Source organism: Portunus trituberculatus, chromosome 28 (genome assembly GCF_017591435.1).
Source record: "Portunus trituberculatus isolate SZX2019 chromosome 28, ASM1759143v1, whole genome shotgun sequence".
In the NCBI taxonomy this organism is placed as follows: Eukaryota; Metazoa; Arthropoda; class Malacostraca; order Decapoda; family Portunidae; genus Portunus; species Portunus trituberculatus.
Window position 1 is genome coordinate 1,586,312 of NC_059282.1, and position 23,875 is coordinate 1,610,186.

Below are 23,875 nucleotides of genomic sequence, written 5' to 3' on the forward strand. Positions count from 1 at the left end.
ATTGCTGTTCTCTATAGTTGGAATAATGATGCTAGAAACTGACTGGATTCTCTTTATTTTTGTTTTTTCTCCTCGTGGTAACATCAGAAGGGCGATTTCCTTTTATGCAAACTTCCTTTAATTGTTTAGTGAATTATTCTATACTTCCTAGTCTTGCAGTTTCTTCAAATTTCACCCTCTTCTATCTTTACTATACTTTCTTGCTATCTTTCCTAGTTATCTAGAAGTGTAGTTAGGTATGTGACGCATTTCTTTTCAGGTCTACATTATTTCAGTACTATTTGCACTATGATTAAAACTTCTTTATGGTATATCAGAAAACTCTCCATGATTTTAATTATAGTCTCTCTCTCTCTCTCTCACAAATTTCCAGACTTTTCCATCTTAACTCTTCCACTACAATATGCAACACCTCACAATGAATCTTAGTAAGACAAGTAACTTTGAAGTAAGGGAATTAATTAAGGTAACAGATTTATCCTTTTCAGTTTGAGCCGGTATAATGCTAATAAGTGAAGCAAAAATAAAGACCTCAGAATGGGTAATCATTAAATCAAAAAGGCAATTAAGGTAAGAGATTTAGCTATTTTTTTTTTTTCCAGCCTGTATAATGCTCAGAGATGTGTGAAGCAAGAGGAAAGACCTCAGAATGGTTTGTCATCAGAGAAAGCTCACAGGAAGTCACAGAGCAAATGTTTACCAGTTCTTACTTTCAACATGTTAAGAATACAATATATCTGGATTCAATATATTTTCATGAGTAACAATAATATAACTGTTTTCTTTGTTTTATCTGTAAAGCTAAGTATACACCCTAATGAGCACACAACCTGCTACAGCTAGGATAACCAAAATACATCTTTGAGTATCCCTAAACCTATGAATGAAACTGCAGTGCACAGCTTCTAAGGCAACTAATTACATACCTTATCATTATGTATGTGCTAGGCAGCTGATTTATTAGGGGTTTAATCTCATAAGTCCTGTCAGAAATATTACAATTTAATCTCACCCAGCAATGGTGGCTGATTCAAACCAAACCCTGCTAAAATCACTATTGCTAACACACTCCCTCTGGCTGCTACTCAGCTCCATTCTGCAGTCCCAAGCCACAGCACAGGACTGGGAAACACAACACTCAAATATGACTTGTTCAATATCAGCCTGTGTCAACATAGGATCAAGGCTGGTCCCAAATAAAAAGATAACTTTCCACTCCTCTCTCTCTCACACACACACACACACACACACACACACACACACACACACACACACACACACACACACACATTGACAGCTTCATTATAAGATGTACTTATCTCAAGGTAAAAGTGCTGATCCAATGCATACAATGTGCACACAGTTACTCCCAGTAAGAATTTAAAATGGATTACTACCTTTCAGCAAACATGGTAACCCACAAAACAACTGATGTAACCATGCATGAGCCATACCAATGAATGCATCACACTCTGCTTTGGCACTTGGGCCACACTCCCCACACACTCATACTGTTCATGTCTAGTGTCTTACCAAATCTTGTCTTTCTGGTTTGCCTTCCTTCCTAACCTCTATAGTTATCTTTGCTCACATCAACGCTAGCTAGATGTAATGACAAGTATCTAACATAATATTAACAACTGAAGTTACAGTGCCAAAGTCCTTGCCCTGGCCCTGAAACTCTTAATATAGGTGTCAAATTAGTAGCAGACAAATACAAAAACCTTCCCAACCATAAGCTTTGATCAAAGATAAACAAATTATGTAAAATTGTTAGTAAATACCTTTATAAGTAACAAGACAAGGATTTGATTTTCTTTTGTTCTGAATAGGAAAAGATGGCATAAATTGTTTATATAAGTCTTTATAACAATTCAAAACAGTGAAGTGATAAAGTGAGGAATGGATCTTACATTTTTGGCTCTGAGTTTGAAGAGATAAGATAAACACAATTAGTATGTCTAAACAGCACTCTAATATATGCACCAAAATCTAGTACCTGTTCAAAGACCAATTTCATAATCTGGCTTAAGGTCTTATAATGAGACTCTGTTGTGCTACCTTCACTTTGGCATATGTACTGTATATGGTCCCTGGCAGCTCACTTGCAATGCTGGGGGCACACACGTGTGCGCACACACACACACACGCACGTGTGCACACACACACACACACACACACACACAATCTCTCTCTCTCTCTCTCTCTGGTCAAACTAAACATATTCATTTGGTTCCACACTTCACAAAGAGTAATAATGATAATAAAAAGAGAAGCAAACCTACACATCCATGAAGGGAGGAAGCATACACAGAGCTTGTAATGTGCATAGGTATACTGCCTTGAATCTTGGTGATACTGTGGTTCATCTTAATTCTGACTTTCATCCAGTATGTTCTGATAAAAAAATGTAGACAAACACACACACACACACACGCACACACACTTTAAATTTCTGTATTCACATATCAATAAGTTTTCTTCTCTGATGTTGGCAGCATTACACACTTCTTCCTCCACTTGTAAGTCCCTCACTGTTCAACCTTCCTCTTCAATCATCGTGACCCACAGTCTGCAAGAGAACACACACAACTCCTCATAACTTTGCCACTGTTCACCTCCTTACCTGGTACAACAATATGAACACCAACACTACAATAAATCAATCTTGCAGTATACTGTTGCTCATTCATCATATTTCAAGAATACATCATCGTACAATGTTTCATTATACAGGTCTATTGAGAAGAATGTTTACTTATCATGATGACCCTTAACATAGAAACCCAAAGACTACTGTACTATCTCTTCAGCAAAACACCTACATCAACTTCCACTTACTTGCAACATTGATTAAAACTTGAAATAGAAAGTTATGTTTGCTCTCTAAAGATTTATCTCTGGATGGTTCGAAAAAGCACCTTGACCATAGCTGAGCCCACTCTACGACTTAACCACTTTCGTAATGCGCCCTGCAGAGGTGAAGAAAAGGTACTGGTAGCTAACTTCTCTACAGCTAAGGAAGAGGAGTCTTAATCTAACTCAACAACTAATGAAGGTTAAGTAATCCTAATCTAACTCTACAACTCTCAACATAGAACATATCACACATCACCATTCAATACAGTTCTATTCACTGTTATACTTTGAACACAAGTCACATAAAACTGTTTAATAAATATTAGTGTTATGATTGAGAATGTCATAAAGCAATACACACTATTTGTATTTCTAATAGCATATATACAGAGAGAGAGAGAGAGAGAGAGAGAGAGAGAGAGAGAGAGAGAGAGAGAGAGAGAGAGAGAGAGAGAGAGAGAGAGAGAGAGAGAGAGAGAGAGAGAGAGAGAGAGAGAGAGAGATATCAGGGGCAACCACAGCAATAAAGCTTGTCTCTAGGTCTGCAGACATGAACATGATCACAAAATGCTAATAATCAATTCAGTCTCACAACAGAGGATAACTACAACACACACACACACACACACACACACACACACACACACACACACACACACACACACACACACACACACACAAAAAAAAAAAAAAAAAAAAAAAAAAAAAAAAGTTAACTTACAGAGATGCATTGTTCCTCATGACCACTGCCTTAACACCTTTCATATACAAACAAAACATGCATTTCCTCCACCTAACCAAAGCATGTCTGTCTCCTTCCAATACCTAGTCAAGCCTCTGTTTAACCTTTGCCATACAAACACTGAACAGCAGGAAGGGACACTCACCTTGGCTAACTCCTGGCCAATGAAGACAGAGGCCACCCCGAGGCCAAACACCAGGACGTAGGACAGTGCCTTGAGGTTGGGGAAGCTGAACTCTTTGAGCAGCATGGACAGCCTCTTGGTGTTTTTGTCACTGTAGGGTGGGTAGCGCATCCTGTTCAAGGGCAGATGGAAAAGCATAGTATTTAATACAAGGTTGATGAAGGGAGACAGAACTACATCTAAAATCAAATGAGCACATTACATCATGCAGGACAGTACAGAGAAAAAAGTTGCCACAAAATTTTTGTGATAAAACTAGTTTTGTGACAAAACAAACCATATTCAGTTTAACGCTCAATGGCAATGCCATTCTTTTCGTACTATCTATTCCAGATCATTATCCTCAAAAGAATATGGATAATGAATAAGTATTTATTTCCATCCAGTAAAAAATACGTAGAGTTTATACAGCATAACATGTACATGTAAAGGTAATTGACCTTTTCTCAGTCAATACTCACTTGCCAATCATCTCTGCTACCTTGTTGTAGTTGCGGATGAGACAGGATTTGTTGTGGGTGAAGGTTTCAAAGCTAGCCTTGCCATGGTACGCACCCATGCCACTGTTGCCAATGCCTCCAAATGGCAGGTCATGGACTGCAAGGCAACAATGTCAGTATACATCTAACAAGAAATGTAAAATGAATAATTCTTCAAGTAAGAGACAGATCTAATATATTCAGTTATTTCACTGTCATGAACAATATACTGTACATGATTGGCAATCATAGAAAACATGATTCTGTTAGCAATAATTGCAGAAAGGATTATGCAAATCAAGTAACAGCACTGGGCTGCACATGCTCAGACAAGCAACAAAGGCCAAACCTACAAGACAAACACAAAATGCTTCCAACACTGAGACAGACAAACACAAGTAAGAGTACAGCGCATCAACATAACACAACACAACAACATGGATGCATTATAACTTGTGAGGTTATTCTAATGTAGATCTTTTCTATCACACATGAAGGTAGCTACTGCCAAACACAGAATCATCTAGTGAAAATTGGCAAAATTTGTAATGTTGGATTCCCTCAAAATACCTAGAACTGTGGTGGCATTTCCTTTGTATCCTTGACTATGGACAGCCAAGATCAGCAATGCAACACAGCAAGACTTACAGCAGAGTGTTTTACTTCAGGCCTCCCACCAAGCATTAAGAATTGGGCTGGGACAAATTGACTTGTTTACGACATAGCAACAATGACCACTATCAGGCAAGTCACTACGGTCAATATTCACTGTGTCATCAGTGACTGTGACATCCCAGAATAAACAGGACAAAATGCATTTCAACTCAAGGAAAAAACAGTTAGGCATCACCAAAAGCACAATGATTCTGACTGTAGTAATTAATAATACCAGTCATTTTGCTGTGGGCATGAATGAGGATACGCAATGAAGTCATTTTATCCTAGACCATTTTTTATGTTTGCTGGGATGCAGTAGGTAAAAAGCACTCCCCACACAGTGTGTGCCATCACAAGACAAGATCGACATTCACTGACTGTATAATGAATTAGTCTTACCAAACATGTCACTATGACTTCAGCATCTCTGTTTTTTATGTATGCAATAAGAAATGTACACAGTTAACAAACCAAAAAAATTATTATAAAATCATTCATACATAATCTTGGAATTACTATGGGCAAACAAAATGTTAAGCTTTAAAGTGCTTGCTAACAAAATTATTACTGAAAATCCCTGATTAAGCAAGCCATGTTCAGACAATATGACACCAATGCAGGCACAGTAGACCCTCAATTTCCCAGACAAAAAAGGCAAGTATAGAAAACATCCATTCACATTCTAATAATGTTCCCTTATGATTTATGACAGGTCCATAACTTACTTTGCAACTATGAGTTACATATTCTGTTCAATACTGTTTATATTATGCCGGTGTAAGAGTGATAACTAAAGTGAATATGAAGGTTCACCAAACTCTAGGTATTCAACTTTTCTCAGATTACTTGCCAAAATTTGAGATCTGAAAACTGAGGGTCTGCTGTACAAGGACACCATGGCATACACACAACAGGATGCCTGCCATTCACAAGGCACCACGGGTCACAGGCAAGACAGATGCAGCAAGACATGGAGAGAAAACCAGTATACCTCCAGCATGGAACATTGTGTCATTGACTGTACACCCGCCACAGGGGACTCGACTGAGCATCTCCTTTACTAATGTGTGCTTGTCGGAGAAAATGTACAAAGCCAAGGGGTTCGCTCTAGGGTGAGAAGACATGGAGAGAAAGTTTTGAGATCTTCCTCTGAAAGGTACAGTACTACATGCTCAGTACTCAAGCAAGATATATAAAAGACATCAGAGAAGGCACCACAACACCAGATTTAAAGCAGTGTATAGTATCTTAAAGCAACATGCTAATCAACTTATTTCTATTGGTCTTGGCCTGATACTTTTAACTTTTGCAATATCACAGTCCATTTCTTGTTATATACTTGATTTTATAAAGAATTATAGTATGTTAAATTCAAATAAAAATCCTGTTTAGATCCTAAAGCTTCGTTTTTTTCATCCATTTATCAGATTTTGGTTCCATGTATTACTACTGGTGTTGCAGTGTAGTAGTTGTAATAGTAGTGTCACCATACAGCATCTTCAATACCTTACAGCTTGGTGTCATTCATTCCCTACAATGCTTTTTATGCCACCAGCTTTCAGTCTGCCATTCCCACTAAGTGACTCAGAGTGCCTACGGTGCTTTTCCTTTCTTTGAATTTTCAGAGTTTTCACGACAGAAATACAACTAAAGAGTAATGAAAGATAAACTTTAAATATTTCATTACAAAAACTAGCATTATGAACTTTATAGAGCCTGGAGATTTGTGGGTGTAGATAACAAGATGTGACTTTATGGATATGTGTCTGCAGTAGTGAGTTTCCATAACAGCAAAGTTTGATAATCTCATGCATGTTCAATCAGATGTTGTATCTTGATTTTGTGGACAGGCATTGTGAATTACTTGTCTGTATCTGTTACCTAACACTGACTTCCCTTTGACACCTAACATTTATCTTCTACATTATCTACAGGGAATCAATGTGAATGCAAGCCAAATTTACATTCAGGCACTTTAAGGTGGCAAACATCTTCAGCCTCACACAGATTTAGACCCAATTTTTTTATATGTTGGTGTTTGTAAATCTCAACTGCAAACCCACCGTCATATCTCATATGAACTTTGCAAATGCATTTTAAGATTTTGGGAAAGAGAAATGACGTGGTGTTAGGACAACCCAACACTAACAATACTTTCCACACAGGCTGGCACCTCTTAAGGGTTTCATGTGCCCACCAAAGCACTTAGCTGATCAATGCTTTACAGCTTTCCTGCCTGAAGTCAGCATCATTATACAGAGCATTCTGAAGGAAGCAGACCAAAATATGTGGCATATATCTACAATTTCTCTATTAATATCTATCTTAGCCTCTCCCATCTCTATGTGCTACTAGTTATGGCTTTATAATCTTTAGTAGTTGGACTCCAAGAGGCAAGTGAATGGATTTGGCCACTCTGAGAACAACTCTGGAAAGCTTCACCTACTCAACCTGATTTACAAGATCAAGGAGTTCTAGATATGCTGCAAGTATGCAGTATAACATTTGTTTTCAAAACTATGGTAAAAATGTGTCATAGTCACCATCTACTATCGTCAGTTTGGAATCAGGTTATCAAGCCTGGAGTTCTTGTGATTCTGGTTATGAAATTAATTGATATATCAAAATCAACCTTGAAATAAGAGTGGTAATATTTTTCTTAGGGTCCTTTCCAACCATAATTATTGGTTATTCTAGTTTTTTTTTTTTTTTATGCAGACACATCTGAATAGTGAATACATGTAAAACATAAGTGGGGGAAAATGTCACTTCTCTCATAACCCGAAAAACTTTTCAAATGCCTTTGCAAAATAAAACTTAAATGATATATAATAATGGTAAGAAAGATCTCTCAAATATTACCATAGTGGCTTCATACATATGGACACCTCAGCCAGTAATAACCAACTCACCAGGCACCACATAGCCTGCAATCTCCTATGCATGTATCACATACAGCTTACATATCTTAGTTTTAATTTACCAGTCCAGTACAAAAATTCACATTATCAATAATTATGTTTGTTTGTTTTTTCCATCTAGGTGATGCTGTCTGCTGCCCTAAGCTTGATGAAGCCACATTAGAGCACATGTAACATGTTTCTGACCAAGAATAATTAGAACTTGATCATCTTACAATAAGATTATCAAGTGAAGATGCCTTGGAGAGGTGATGAAATGGACATCTTTTCAATCTGGCAGGTGATCCACACACTGTAAATGGACCCATAACTTGCATAGCTTTGTAAAGGAATTTGAATGCATGCATTTCTAAACATCTTAATGTTTTCCTTACAATGACTGACACTATTTTCCATTTGCACAAAAGTTCACTGTTATATTACATTTCTTGCATAACTTTCAGTTGCACGTGAATTGTGATTATCATTTGTGTTTATCTAAGAAACCTGTGATGTCTCTGAGTTGCCACTAACACCACAGCTAAAAGTGGTTTAAAAGATGAGATAAACTAAGAACCAGATACACTGGCATTAGTAAATACTAACACCACATTGAAAAAATTGGGCCTTAAATTCAGTCAAAATGTACAAAAGTAACAATACTGTGCCAATCTTCAATACAAGATGATCACTGATCATTTGCAAAGCCTCATGAAGATCTACAGAGGCCATAAAGCTCTTCATCAGTGTTCCCCACTACCAACAAGTACACAACAAACATGACAGGCCACACACTCATTCCCCATACAGTGGCAGCAGAACACCTCTACCTGATAAGTGAACCATTGTATCATTAACACATGAGCCACCACTGCTCGTGTAGGAGAGGAGCAGTTTCTGGATAGTTTCTAAGGCTGAGAAGATGTACAACACTAGAGGCTTCTCCCTGCATGAAATAAAGCTTGGTAATCCTATTGTTCAATATGTGCATACACACACACACACACACACACACACACACACACACGCACACACACACACACACACACACACACACACACACACACACACACACACACACACACACACACACACACACACACACACACACACACACACGCACACGCACACACACACACACACACATCACAACATGTTTTTCCTTTTCATTCACTTTTCATTCCACTCTCTCTAATTTGTATTCACAGAAAGCATTCTCTTTTACATAGGCATTTAAAAAATTGATCATTTAATCCTGGGCTTTCTCTGCATTCTCTGGTAGTGCTTTAGTGATCTCTACTCCCTGAAAAGCCTAAAAGGCAAACACTACATCATCAGTACTGCATGAAGCATTAGTCAGAGTGAACTGAAGACACTTAAGCAAAGATCACCCATCCATGCACAGAAATCTTTTTGGCGTCTGGAAAATAATAACAAACCAAATAAAAATCATTGGGAGAAAAAAGATCAAGTTAATAGAAGTCTTAGTCTATGCATGCTCCTATTTTATGACTAATCCAAACCTGAAAGATAAGTACATATAGTAGAAGGAAACTAGTGTATTCCTAGAAAAGAATAACATCCAAATTCTTACAATAATTATATATAATAACCCTTGAGTCATTAACTCTAATAATCCTCACTAAGCACATCATGAACAAAGAATCTAACTTGTGTATAAAATTACCCAATCCATCTGGAGAAAGAAAAGATTATCATGAGAAAATTACTACAGAATGTCAGTGTGTATTACATAGAAAAATTTATTCTGTAAATACAAGTAAATAGTGTTAATAATAAAAAAAACTATTTTATCAATGAAATTCAATTAATTTCCTTAATCAAGAAATGGCAGAGAGTTCAAGTTAATGATAAAAAAAAGGATTCTATATCACACTAACTATTATTCACATGAATTCTATACATTTCAGAATTAACAGCAGCAAATTCACAGACACCAAGGTAGAGTGACAACATATCAAGACAAGACTGTGAGGACTGATAGACATGGATGAGGCAAGAAGTGATATGTACTGAGTAAACAAAAGCTGTCCTGTGTATGTAAGATGGCTGATGTCCTACAGATTTGTGATTTTCCTTCCTTTTTTGTTACCATGAAGATCAAACATTTCATCCACGATCTCTGTTAGTCAAGTCAAGAACAGAAGAAATGGTATGGACAGTATCAGTGCAGCACCCAGAAGGACTCACAGTAGTGCCAGCTACTCCCACCACCATTACTACTGGAACAGGCAAGCTAACACTAGAAGGAACTAGTGGCTCACAGAGATGACATAAACTATGCTTTCATGGCATCAAGAAGATATCATAGACAACTACACACTACAACTAAGTCAACAACTGAAGAATACAAAGTTTCACTGAAAGGAACAGCAAAGCTCTCCTCCAGCACCTTCACCACCACCACTACCACCATCACCACTGGCAATAACCAAGATTTTTTCACTCACTAGAGAAATGAACAACACAATCATTAATACACATGGACCCAGAAAGCACTTGTTGGACAAAGGTCTGCTGCTGCTTGGACGAGGTTGTGAACACATAGCAGGTGAGGGGGGCATCTCTACACGGGCGGGACGGCAACACAGCAACACAGGAACACCAGCAGGGAGTGTAGTGCGGACAAACACATACATGTAATTCAAAACAACACTCACACATATCCAGATCTATGAACAAAATCTTTTCTTTAACATCATGTGATACTCTACTTGCTACTGTGCATCAATACTTATAGTTAACCAGGTAGTACTGTACAAGAATGACAGAACTTTTTCCATACACTGTAACAATGACACTAAATCAACAACACAATACTAATACTATCCCTCTAATAATGTGCATGAGTGATGTTAATCTGCTTAATACTGTTCATGAAAGAAGATACTTAATTACCATTGTGTACAAATATTATTTTCAACAACTACTAAATGCATGAATAACACTACTTTCTCCCAGTTAATATTGACCATGAATGATGGTAACTTATGTGTCTATTCAGCAGAAATAATGACAATGCTTTACTTCAATTTGAAGAAAACAAAAAAACTAAATACAAAACAACTACAAAATTATTTCCCTTGCTAAAGTAAACCATTGTACAATGTAAAGAGAATGAGGTCTGATTTCTTAAAAAGGTATTTTTTTTATCATCAATGAAAACCAACAGCCATTACCTTCAATTGGGTAAACAGTTCACTTTATCCTTGGCAATATTGCCTATCAACACAAGACACAAGCTGGCTATTTAGAGAGGTACAAGACACACTGTGCAGCCTGAAGCCTCACCTTGCATTGATGAAGCTGATGGCCTCGTAGGCAGACTCCACATTGACGATGGGCAGGATGGGGCCAAAAATCTCCTCAGTCATCACCTAAATAAACAGTATCCTATAGAATGCAAACTCATAAAAAAACAATGCAGGCAATAATCCTTACAAGTCTAATCTTGAAAACTTCCGCAAACTAAAGATATAAAAGATACAAGAGATTCATGATCACAGTCAGATCAATAAAAACATAATAGTATTTGTTAAATATCTTCTAAATACAAATTTCACAAAGTAGATCATCAGTAACGGAATGCTAAACACTGTGATGATGCAAAACAGTGATTGATATGAAGGAAACTGTAACAACACTGGGTAGTGGTAATAATGATGACACGAGTTATATATAAAAATAATGACTACTGTCTTGCCTTGCTCTTGGGAGAGACATCAGTAAGGATGGTGGGGGCGATGTACAGCTGCTCCCTGTCCACCTCCCCACCCACTGCCACCGTACCCTCCTTCAGGTACTCACTCAGACGGCTAACAGGGAAAGAGAAGGAAGGCTGGACATTATATAGAGTGTGATGAAGTGGCTTTCCCCTACCTAACTGTTATTAGTATAATGAAATTGTTGCTGCTGCTTCTTCACTAACATTACAATACATACAACACACCACACATGCATTCCTCTCATTATCATAACATTACTATTCATTCCAATTACAAAATGGAATACAGTGCACAATATTCATTCACACCAATATTCACATTACTACAACACAGTTTAATGGCACATGAGATAAAAAGAAAAAGAAAAAATAATCTGAGCTGAAAAGACAACCAGGAAAAACTTATAAACAAACTTACAAACTGCACATTTCTTACCTCTCACTCAGACAAACAACCTTCATACTAACTCACTAAAGAAGAAGGTTTCAGGACATTTATCCCATTCTTTTGGCTAGCTCTCCTAGACCTGCTAAGGGACTGGCACCTAAGTGGGTTTTTTATTTAAGAACTTTTGTTGCCCTTGGCCAGAGAGAGAGAGAGAGAGAGAGAGAGAGAGAGAGAGAGAGAGAGAGAGAGAGAGAGAGAGAGAGAGAGAGAGAGAGAGAGAGAGAGAGAGAGAGAGAGAGAGAGAGAGAGAGAGAGAGAGAGAGAAAGAAAGAAAGAAAGAAAGAAAGAAAGAAAGAAAGAAAGAAAGAAAGAAAGAAAGAAAGAAAGAAAGAAAGAAAGAAAGAAAGAAAGAAAGAAAGAAAGAAAGAAAGAAAGAAAGAAAAGAAAGAAAGAAAGAAAGAAAAAAAGAAAGAAAAAGCAAGCAGTCCACTCACTCTACATGCTTTCCAGAAAGAAAGAAAGAATGGACAGAGAAAGAAAATAAGACAGAAACAGATGAGGAAAGAAAGAAAGAAAGAAAGAAAGGAAAAATCAAACAAAACCACCAGTTCACTCACTCCACATGCTTCTCAGTGATGACCCTGCACAAGTCTGGAGAAGTCTTGGGGTTGGTGCCATACCACTCCTCCACCACACGCCGTGCCACCTCCACAAACTTGTCCTGAAGCTGTTTGGAGCACAAGATGTAGTCTGGGGCAATGCACGTCTGGCCCAGATTGATGCACTTCCCCCACAGAATGCGACGCACGGCCACCTCCAGGTCCACAGAGTCATCGATGTAAACGGGGCTGTTTGAGGGGAAGGGAAGGCACTCATAATTTGTTAAGAATGGTTGTTGTGTTATTCTTGGAAGCAAAGTGTCATCAATTTAAGTAGGGCTGTTGAGAGAGAGAGAGAGAGAGAGAGAGAGAGAGAGAGAGAGAGAGAGAGAGAGAGAGAGAGAGAGAGAGAGAGAGAGAGAGAGAGAGTGTGGCTGTTGTTCATGTGCAAATATGTTAATGGTAATTTGGGATTTAGGGAAGTGTATTCTTGGACTCCAGCTTATTCATATTAGTCTGCTTATCACAGCTTCATTATTTCATTGCAATTTGATCTTTTTATGCATCAAGAGACTTGCATTAAAAAGCCTGTCTGTTTATATCTCCATGAAAAGTAGATGAGAGCTTATAAAATGTGTGCAAGAGTGGAGGGACATTTTAGGATGGCTGTAAAATGATGACTACTTGTGTATATTAGAAGATTACAAAGACATATAGAACCTCATACATGTAAAGCACAAATCATAAATCATCTACAAATAAAAATAAATAAACAAATATACAAACAAGGTACAGAAAATAACAAAAGTAATAACAATCTCTAAATACAATATGCAGTACAAATTTCTATTATCATACCAATACAACATAAATAACATCAATAAGTCACACACTACCACACTAACACAACACAACATAATGAACAACAATTACAATAACCTCTTAACATCATACAACTACTTCCATTACCTTACAACCTCAGAAACAAACAACAACTATAATAACAATAGATAGTGAAGTGATAAAAAAAAATAAAATGAATAAATGAGAAATGTTATACTTGAGCATCATGTTATTGCGTCAAGTAATATTTTTGTACTGGTGAATTGTGTGCTTTAGGTCTGTATTCAGAAACACTTTGCTTGCTCACCATCACTACTTTCCAAAGGCTCTAGTTTTTGACACTCATATTCTCAGGGATATTCTTCTGTTTCTGGTGATGGATTGGCAAGATTTTTAGTTTATCATGAGGAGAAACTGTCATGAAATTCCAAAGGCTCTAGGTGGAGATACTCAAATTTTCAGGGATGTTTCTGGTATCTCTTCTATTTCTGGTGATGGATTGGTAAGATTTCTAGTTTATCAAAAGAAGAAACTGTCATGAAAAACCTGGTAGTCATTTCTGTGGCCTTGGAAAATTGTTGTGGTGAGAGAGCAAAGCGTTTCTGAATATGTGAGTCTTTTATCTTGTCATTGCTCCCATACTGTGTTCTCTCAGCCAAGTCTCACCTCTTCCCGCCCAGCTCCAGAGTGACAGGTGTGAGGTTCTTGTTGGCAGCGTCCCTCACAATCTTGCCAACTGTAGTGGAGCCAGTGTAGAAGATGTAATCAAAACGCTCCTTCAGTAACTCAGTCGTCTCAGGGATTCCTCCACAGATTACGTGGTAACACTCCTGTGAAGGGGATGATTTCAGTAAATACTGGAAGTCACAACAAATTGCCTCAGCAAATGAAATGCATCATAAGCATTTTAGACATAGTCTTTCACTTCAACTCATCATGTGTTAATAATAAAAAAATAAAAAAAATAAAAAAATAAAAAATAATAGAAAAAAAAAATCATGTTTAGATTTAGCAATAATAACTGAGTGTAATGACAAAATAAAGAATGTTCTAAGTGAGGCATGATGTAAAATATTAAAGTACATTTGTGATGCCACACAGTAATTTCTGACTTTATGACTTGGTTAGGAAGTGGTGATGGCATCAAAATAGAGTGGACAATTAAGCATGGAGTAGTCTATGATCCACCCACCTTATCCAAATACTTAGGAAGGAGCTTGGCGATGGTTTCAGCTGTGGCTGGTGAGACTTCAGATGGCTTGATGATGACACAGTTGCCTGCTGCTATAGCTCCTGTGTGGAGTGCAAAGGCAGTGGTGAGTCTCCAGGGTGTTTGCTGTGCCCAAACTCCCGGGCTCAGGTGTGCCTTTCTCTGTTGGTCTTATGCCATGACATGTACTCTGTTTTTCCTATTGGAGTCTTATGATCATATTGCAGTGTGGCTAAAATAACACTACATATATCTTTCTATAAATGTTGAATTCCCTGTATACTAAAGATTGAGATAATGGAAGACATCAAACTGGGAATAAGAATTCAGAAGTACTGGTGGTAGGCAAGATCATGCAATACAAACATGTAGAGAAAGAGTAAGAGGAGTTTGATGATGATCACAAAAAGAAGACTAACTGACAAAGAAATATAATCTAAAAATACCAGACACAGGGAGGAGGGCCAGCTGCACAGGATAGTTCCAGGCCCCCATCACCAGGACAACACCATAAGGATCATGGTACACCAGTGGCTGGTCAAACATGGTCAACATGGTTGGTGATATCTGAAGGAAGGAAAATACCTTATAATGTATTGTATAAAAATGTATTTTCATTAATAACTATCAATAATGAGTAAAATTTATGCACTTTAATAATCTCACCAAGCAAGGCTGCATTAAACAAGAAACCTGTGAACAAAAATATACCAAAACATGGTGTCAAAGTGTTTAAGGCAGTCTTCCCATGCAGTGGGATAACAGCAATCAAACATTTTTACACAAAGTTTGGGGTGGAAGAGGACAAGTGTGCAAAGTACTAACATGAATAAGTCATCAGAGGCTCTCCTGATATAGCCTACAGGAAACTCAGTACATTAATAGATAGACACACACACACACACACACACACATCAACTGACTATAATATTAGGTATTCCTCTGTCAGTGACAATAATCATCATACACCTATCTTCACTAGTTTCTAGATGGAGTGGAAATACCATTCACATAATCATCTATCCTCAACAGCTGGCAGCAAAACAAGTCATAAATTCCAAAGTGATTGAGTGGTGACCTGCAGAGAACACCTGCACACCTCACCACTCACCACTTGGCACTCCTGACTCACCTTCTCCGGCTTGATCCAGTCGTCCATACGGGAGAGGATGTATGTGATGTCATCCTTCAGCAGGTTCAGCTCCAGCAGTATGGCTTCCTGCTTGGGCTGTGTAGTACAAGGAAAAGTATGATGATCACAACACAGCGTGTATATACACACACACACACACACACACATTTCCTGGCAAAATTTTGTCCAAAAACATTTTGCAAGGACACAGACCCCTTCCACACCACCACTACTACTACCACCACCACCATCACACAGACCTGTTCTTCACCATTACTACTACCACCACCATCACACGAAGATAAGTTCCACACAACCACTACTACTACTACTACTACTACCACCACCATACACACCCCCCTTCCACACCATCACTATCACACAGATTCCTTTCTTACCAAATCTATTACCACCACCACACACAGGCCCCCTTCCTCACCACCCCTACCACCACCACCACCATACAGGCCACTTCCACACCACCACTAGTATCATCACACACAGATCCTTTCTCACCACCACCACCACCACCACTATCACCGGCAGCACACACTGGCCCCCTTCCTCACTTTCTTCAGGTCCTGGGCCAGCGCTGAGCAGAAGGCCGCCTCATTCTCTTCGTACATGCGCCTCAGGGCCTTCAGTTGCCTCTTTCTGAAGTCAACGCTGAGGGTGGTGCCACACTGGAAGGCCTCACGGGCACGCTGGATGGCCTAGGAAAATTCATAAACAGATACATGTTAGTTTTAGTTATATTTTGATACACCAAGTTAATTAAACCTTATGTATTTTATTTCTCAGAGATTATTTTTTGAGCCACACACAAGTTGTTGATCTAATGTAATTTGCACATATATTTGGACCTTTTAGTATTATTCATGTCATATTGTGTATTTAACTGGTTTGGTGGTCAATAAAGTATATTAAGTATGTATCTATGTATCTATCTATCTATACAAAAACTAGTGAGAACACTTTCAAATATCTATCACTCATTCACTCCTAGCTGCCTAAATGCTTCTCCTTCATTCATTTCATTCTTATAGGTGCAACTCTTCCATTCACCTGGTTCATTACTTCTCATCCACCACCTGCACTTTCTTACTCACACTTGTTACCTTCAATGTTCCTTTAGTGACTAATCTTAATTCTATTCTTCATTGTCACTCCACTCACCCATCTTAGCATTCTCAGCCAACCAAACTTAACCTATTCTTAACAAACAACTCCAAAGATCCACATAATGCCATTAAAATAGATACAGTTATTATTGGAGAAGGTTTTTTTCCTGAATTATGTAAGAAATCTAGTCCAAAGCTATAAATAATCAGTGGCATCAAGAGATATGGTAAGTATGATGTTTCTTGTCCTGTATTATGCAAGGGATCTCATGGCATATCTACAAGGTCTTCACCAGCCAACCTTGAAATGTTAGGTGATAAGGATAAGATACAAGACCCACACAGTACATAACAATTGTGGGAGCAGCATCAAATTACTCTCTCAAACATTTTATTTTCTTTCTTTTCTATACCTTGGCTAATCTCCCTCATTTTACAACAAAATATGGCAATATATAAAATGAAATAAGAGAGTAAAAAAAAAATTAGCTTCCTTCACAAACACACACACAAATCAATAAATGAAAAACAAAGGAAAACAAAATATTAAAAAAAAAAATATATATATAACTAAAAAATAGAAATATAATGAAATGACTACCCTATCACATCTCTCATGCAACTCATTTCAACTCATTCACATCACACAACTATGAAGGAAAACAGGAAACTAAAGAGTGTAGAAAGCAGAGCCAGTTTTTTTTTTTTTTTCTTGTTTTGGCAAAGAAATCATAAGCAAAAAAAGAAGTAAAGGAGAAAGTTGAGTTGGGAAAGCTGCAAGAGAGAGAGAGAGAGAGAGAGAGAGAGAGAGAGAGAGAGAGAGAGAGAGAGAGAGAGAGAGAGAGAGAGAGAGAAACATTACATACCCTCTTCATTTCTTCTGAGCTTGACATTGTGCCTCTGATGATCCTGTGGAAGCAAAAACACCATCAGCACAAATAACAGTAACAGTGGAGAAGGGAAACACAACCAGCCATGACAGGAAAACCACCGCACTTTTTTCCTGCTTCGCGTTTTCCTAACACATGTTCAGAATCATTTATATTCCTCTTAGCTGCAGGTATGAGCAGTGTACCAGTGGAATGTATTGTAAAGTTATGGTTAGAGATTAAATATTATTCCCCATTCACATAAAGAAATAATATCAGCAGGACAGGAAGTAGAGAAGAGTCAAGAAATGTGATAAAAGTGTGTGGATAAACTGTCTTCTCACCATGACCAAACAAAGTTGTCCTTTTAAGGTGCATATTATTCTGTTCTCACTTGTAAAGAAATTTTATGAGCAGGACAGAAAGTGGAGAAGAGATATGAGACGCAATAAAAGTGAGGGTGGATGAACTGTTTTCTTATCACAACCATACATAGTTGTCCTTTTAAGTTGCATAATATTTTTCATTCACTTGCTAAGAAATTATATTAGCAGGACATGAAGTGGAGAAAACAAAATGAAAGATAAAAGTAATCCTGGACAAACTGTCTTCTAACCATGACTGTACAAAGTTGTCCTCTTAATTCGCATAATATTTTCCACTCACTTGCAATGCAGAAAGTGGAGAAGAGACACAAAATATGATAAAAGTGTTTAGATAAACTGTCTTCTCATCATGACAGTACAAAGTTGTCCTCTTAAGTTACACAACATTCTTCACTCACTTGCAAAGAGGAAGTGGAAAGAGAAGACACAAAACAGGATAAAAGTGAGGGTGGATAAACTGTCTTCTCATCATGACCCTAACAAAGTTTTCTCTTATTCTCTGTTATGAATCTTAAAAAATACCCAGACCCTGAGTTTACAAGTGTGACCTGTACCAATGACACTTCTAGGTTAACAGTAATTTCTATAGTAAGTTCAGGAAAGGAGTTAGTCGGTACTCCATGCATGGAATCAGTACCTTATACATGCAAGTGTTTGACCATGAAGCTTCTCCTGTTTTTCATGCTTTGTCACTGTTCACAGAAACTATCACGTAGACTTTAGTTGGAGGTAAAACTATAAGAAAAACTTAGGAATAAACTCATAACAGTCAATATTTTTTCTCTCAAGACAAAAACAAAACCACAACATAAAAAAAAAAAAAAAAAAAAAACAGCAAGAAAAGCCACACCACACACACTAAAAACCAACAGTCTGCCAATGTCACCTTGAGATCTCCCTTCACCATGACTTGCCACATAACAACAACCAACACAGCCTATGTGACCCTCACCCTACATTCACAGTACTGCTGGCACATGTACTGTACACTTCCCTTATGCTACTGTCACTGATTAAGCTTGTCACAGCAATCCTACATATACACCAACAGACACTCAAAGTTGATTGCACTACAGATAAAAAGAAACCAATAAAAAGATCAATGGAGAATGCTAGGAATTACAAGGTGAAGGATGCCATATTAGCAAACATTAAGATAATGGAAGAAAGTTATGAAGAGGAGCAATAGGAATAAGCTGGTAATGATATACATAAGTTTAAGAGATTATGAAGAGTCCAAACTATTCAGGAAAAGTGATTAATAACTTGTGGAGTTTATAAACATTCATTCTAATAGTCCAATATAAGAAAAAGTTAGTTATGTTATTCTCCACCAGACACCAAAACATTCCCTTTATGCTACATTAGAGCAAGAACAATAAGGGTAAATGTTTGGACAGAAGTTAGAACTATACTCACAATTCTGGAACAAATAACTTTCACTCTGGCATACAGCACAGACACAGTGTATGGTTTGTTAGGTTACATTAGTATCAACACTGGTTGTGTCAGGAGTGAAACAGTCAGCTGCACAACTGGTAGCTGACTATTTCAATGATGAAATATTTAGCTACCAGGAAATTTAAAGGAAAAACAGTAGTTGTAATATGGAGTACGTTGTTTATACCTTTTTTTTTTTTAAGTAAGAGGAGAAATCTGGCCAAGCGCACGGGTTCGAATCCTGTCCACGGTCTGAGTGTAGGTTGGGCTTCCTCACTCAGGGCAACGGTTTCCTAGCGGGTGGGCTTTAAGATAGGAGGTACCCTAAAAAGTATTCCCTTCAGCCTATAAATTCCTGTGAAAAGCCCACATGGTATAAAAAAAAAAAAAAAATAAATAAATAAATAAAAATAAATAAAAAAAATAAAAAAAAAAAGGATAAAGGCCCACTTAGATACCAGTTCTTTAAACAGTTAACCATAAATTCACAGCTTAATTGTCTGGCTATCACATATGAACTGAACTCCCAATACATTTTCAAGCCTTCATCTTTATTGACTGTTTTGTTGTACATTGGGCTTGGGTTACACTAATGCATTGGTTGGCAAGACAACTCAGTTTTCCACTTTTTTTCCTTTCAGTTTTCTATTTTTTTTTCTTATGCAAGAGAGGTAATTTGGTCGAGGAAAGAAAAACAACTAAACAAAAATGCCCACTTAGGTGCCAGTCTCTGAGTAGGTCTAAGAGAGTTAGCCAAAAGGGATAAATGTCTTGAAACCTGCCCTTTAAGAATAGGTCATCTTGATACGAACCCCAGAGATATCCACACATTATAGGGTGGAGTAATCAGTTGTCTGCAAATTTATGAGTGAATTTCTTTGGTTCAGTTAGGTCAAGTAACAAGCTGATAAAATTCAAGGCAAGAAAACTATTTACTCATTACCAACATAACTACCAGTCAAAGAGGACAAGGTGCCATATAATATAATTACAAGCAAAGCTAGATCGGTATTATTGCAGTTTCAACCAATACACATGTAACTATACACATTCTTACGGTCTAGATCACACTTCTACAGGCATTTCTAACCCCATTTTACCCTATCAAAAATGAACAATAACTTCAGGACAGAATTTACGTTAGGTTAGGTTTGGTTTCCCCACCCTAAAATGAATAATAACTTCAGGACAGAATTTAGGTTATGTTTGGTTTCCCCACACTAAAACTCCACTTTCCCACAAGGTCTCCAAGCTTATTAGACATACCTAGGGAAAAAGAAATATGATAGGTTATATTAGTTGAAACTGCAAATTTATCGGCTAGATCTGAGTGGAATGCTTTGGTTAAGTTGTGAACGTTGCCAAAAATTTGGAAAACACGATTGGTTGCCACGGGAATTACTACTTTAAAAATAATTTAGATTTAAGTAAGTAAGAGAGAAAGAGACCCCACACACACACACACACGAAGTCAGTCTAGTTACGATACGTTATGAACTAAAAAAAAATTCTCTAGACAGTTACCTAGAAATCCACATGACGCTAAAACAGAAATAAGGAAATAGAAGGTCAAGGTTACATTCCCGAGTGAGATACTTTTGTCAGGGCAAGGTTGGTAAGTTGACTGACGTGAGGGTAGACAGTTACCTAGAAACTACCAGTACGTCAAAAATAACTAAAATACAAATATGAGGAGGACAAGAGGCCATGAGGTCACATACGCAGGCCTAAAATAACACAATGACCCCGAGTGACCTTCGTACCCACAGTGGACAGCTCAGTATTCACAAGCAAGCAAGCAACAAGGTAGCAACACCACCACCACCCCTACAACCACCAAGACTTTGCCTCTTTTCTTTCGAACACGCCAATGTCAGGAGCTCCCTTACTTGTGTGCTCGGGGAGCAGTACAACACACACGTACACGCCGGTGCTCGGAGAAAGACACACAGGGAGGGAGGAGATAAGGCGGAATGAAAAAAGAAAGTCACCGCCCCTCTTCTCTATCTCTCTCTCTCTCAGTTGCCAGGTCGTACCGTCGCAGCCAAGTATTCTATATTAGGTATATTCCTTGGTCACGGCAGTCCAATCCCAGTTTTTTATTTTTTTTTTCTTTAATCTGTTGCTATATATTGCTGCAAGACTAATGAGTCATGTTTTTTAGGTATCTTGCCATGATGATTATTTCATTTTAAAGTCCGCAAAGCAATTTCTTTAATTGGTGATTTTCACACCATACATCTAGTGAACTTTTTTTTTTTTTTCATTACGGTATATCCTTATTTGACTGCATTTGTAATACTTTTATATTTAGTCGTTTGTTGACGTATATATATATATATATATATATATATATATATATATATATATATATATATATATATATATATATATATTTGTGTGCATTCCGAAGTCCCGTTTACATTGCGACTTTTTAGCCTGGGAAGAACCAGAGTGCTTCACCAGAACTTCCATAGGTTATCAAGGTGAGCTGGGCTACGGAGCGCATGGGACGCCCTCAACTAGAGGCATAAGTGCCTTACCGTGCCTACCAGTTGCTCAGTGCTCATGAGCGTCAGCTGCGCAGTGCTTCCATTTTAGGGTAAAATACCCTAAACTAGGGTAATTGGACCCTTCTTAGGGTAGTGTTTAGGGTAATGCATAAACTAGGGTAATTTTAGGGTAATCTGCCGTCCTATGGATAGGTGTGATTGGAATGGTGCCAATCTGGTGGCAGGCTGGTTCTCTTTCATGTTCGATTCATGTACACAATCATTCCCGTGACTTGTATCATCCCTTCACCCCCCACCCCATCCCCTTTCTCCCCAGACCCCAGTCTCCACTCACCCGTCTACAACGCGTACTCGTTTAGAACCTTCGGACGGTTAGATCACAGTTCACACACACAGTCAGTCACTTGCGAGGACGAGTCCACACAGAGCAGCAGCCGCAGTAGTGGCTGTAGTGTGTAGTCCTGTGTGTGTGTGTGTGTGTTCGGGGGTGGGGGAGGGCAATATTTAAACTTATGTATGATGAATGCATTAATCAACAGTTAATGGGCAACTTCGACAATCTAGGGTAAGATTTCATCAACTCATGGAAGCACTGCAGCTGCGTCACCCCGAATCACTCAGTATCATATCCACAGCCGACAGGTCATAACATCACCAAGCAAATCCAAAAATATTCTTAAAATTAAAGTTGAAAGAGAAATCGAAAGAATAAATGAATATGAAAAATCATGGAAAATTCAAACAAGTGAGGAAAAATTTAAAATAATACCTATTGCCCAATATAAAACTATGAAAATTTGAGTAAATGGTAAAGATTTAGACACTTGCAAACAAGGTAAATTTCTGTGACTAAAACTGCAACGCACAGGAATGATTGGACACTGCTCGAACATTAAAAACAAAGGAAATGCAGTCTTAACCAACTTAAGAAGATTTCGCAATCTATCACCTAAAATAAAAACCACCCTTGTAAAAACACTTTTAATACCAATATTAGAATATCCGCCAATTCCAGTATGTGCAATGTCACTTACACAAAAAAGAAACATGCAAGTGGTACTAAATAAAGCAATAAAGTTCATAAACTGCAATGAAGATAGTGAGGCAACCCTGGAAGAGCTTCACACAAAATATATCATTACTCCACTAAATATTTCAATTAATCAAAAACCTAAGAAAGCCTGGGAAGCTGTGAGAGTCACTGAACCTGAACATTATAACAGGTTAATAATAAACCACGAAAGAGAACACTCATGGTTCCCTAAAACCAGCAAAGTAATACACCAAGTTATTCCTGAACCAATAATTACTAGGCAACGTTAATTTTGTTCAGTTTTTCCACAGAGACCACCAGGACGAGGACAGCGATACAGTGATCTATAACCTGATCCTTACCCTTATCCTTCCTCTAAAGTAACACAACTAACTACTAAAAGGAACAAAACTAACTTATACCCAATAACAAAATTAATACAAAAGCAATCCTAATTAACTACTAACTTGAAAGAATGTATAACTTATGAAAATTATCTAAAGTCAAGATTACTACACATGTAATCATTCCTAATATATAATCACCCAACATGACTATGTAAATACCGCAATTTCGGGTTTGCAGCACCAGCAGTCATATAAAACAGGGTTTAGCTGTGTCTCTTTTAGGGAAGCCTGTCCATTAGAAGCACATGGGACAAGAGCACAAAAGAAGCACTCTCTCTCTCTCTCTCTCTCTCACAGTGGACAGATCACTCTTCCCCAAAAGTCCGTGTTGATAGGGAAAGCTGTGGTCCTGCTGGTGAAGATGCAGT

General features: G+C 37.8%; 1 protein-coding gene across 8 annotated transcripts; it reads right to left on the reverse strand.

Moving 5' to 3' along the window:
- Positions 1 to 736: 736 nt before the first annotated feature.
- Positions 737 to 22,120, reverse strand: LOC123510039 (aldehyde dehydrogenase, dimeric NADP-preferring-like). 8 transcript variants are annotated; one of them, XM_045264786.1, is made up of 15 exons: positions 22,098 to 22,120; positions 17,726 to 17,768; positions 16,308 to 16,451; positions 15,739 to 15,834; positions 15,053 to 15,173; positions 14,589 to 14,689; positions 14,063 to 14,226; positions 12,572 to 12,802; positions 11,546 to 11,657; positions 11,134 to 11,219; positions 5,913 to 6,028; positions 4,247 to 4,382; positions 3,747 to 3,897; positions 2,842 to 2,972; positions 2,435 to 2,572 (listed from the first exon to the last, which is right to left on the reverse strand). In XM_045264786.1, the coding sequence occupies exons 2-14, from the start codon at positions 17,750 to 17,752 to the stop codon at positions 2,895 to 2,897; spliced, it is 1,563 nt and encodes a 520-aa protein (XP_045120721.1). In that variant the 5' UTR covers positions 17,753 to 17,768; positions 22,098 to 22,120; the 3' UTR covers positions 2,435 to 2,572; positions 2,842 to 2,894. The 8 variants fall into 8 exon arrangements, with proteins under 8 accessions (XP_045120722.1, XP_045120724.1, XP_045120725.1 ...); XM_045264783.1 differs by lacking the exons at positions 5,913 to 6,028; positions 22,098 to 22,120 and adding exons at positions 10,293 to 10,408; positions 21,444 to 21,600; XM_045264782.1 differs by lacking the exon at positions 22,098 to 22,120 and adding an exon at positions 21,444 to 21,599.
- Positions 22,121 to 23,875: the final 1,755 nt, after the last annotated feature.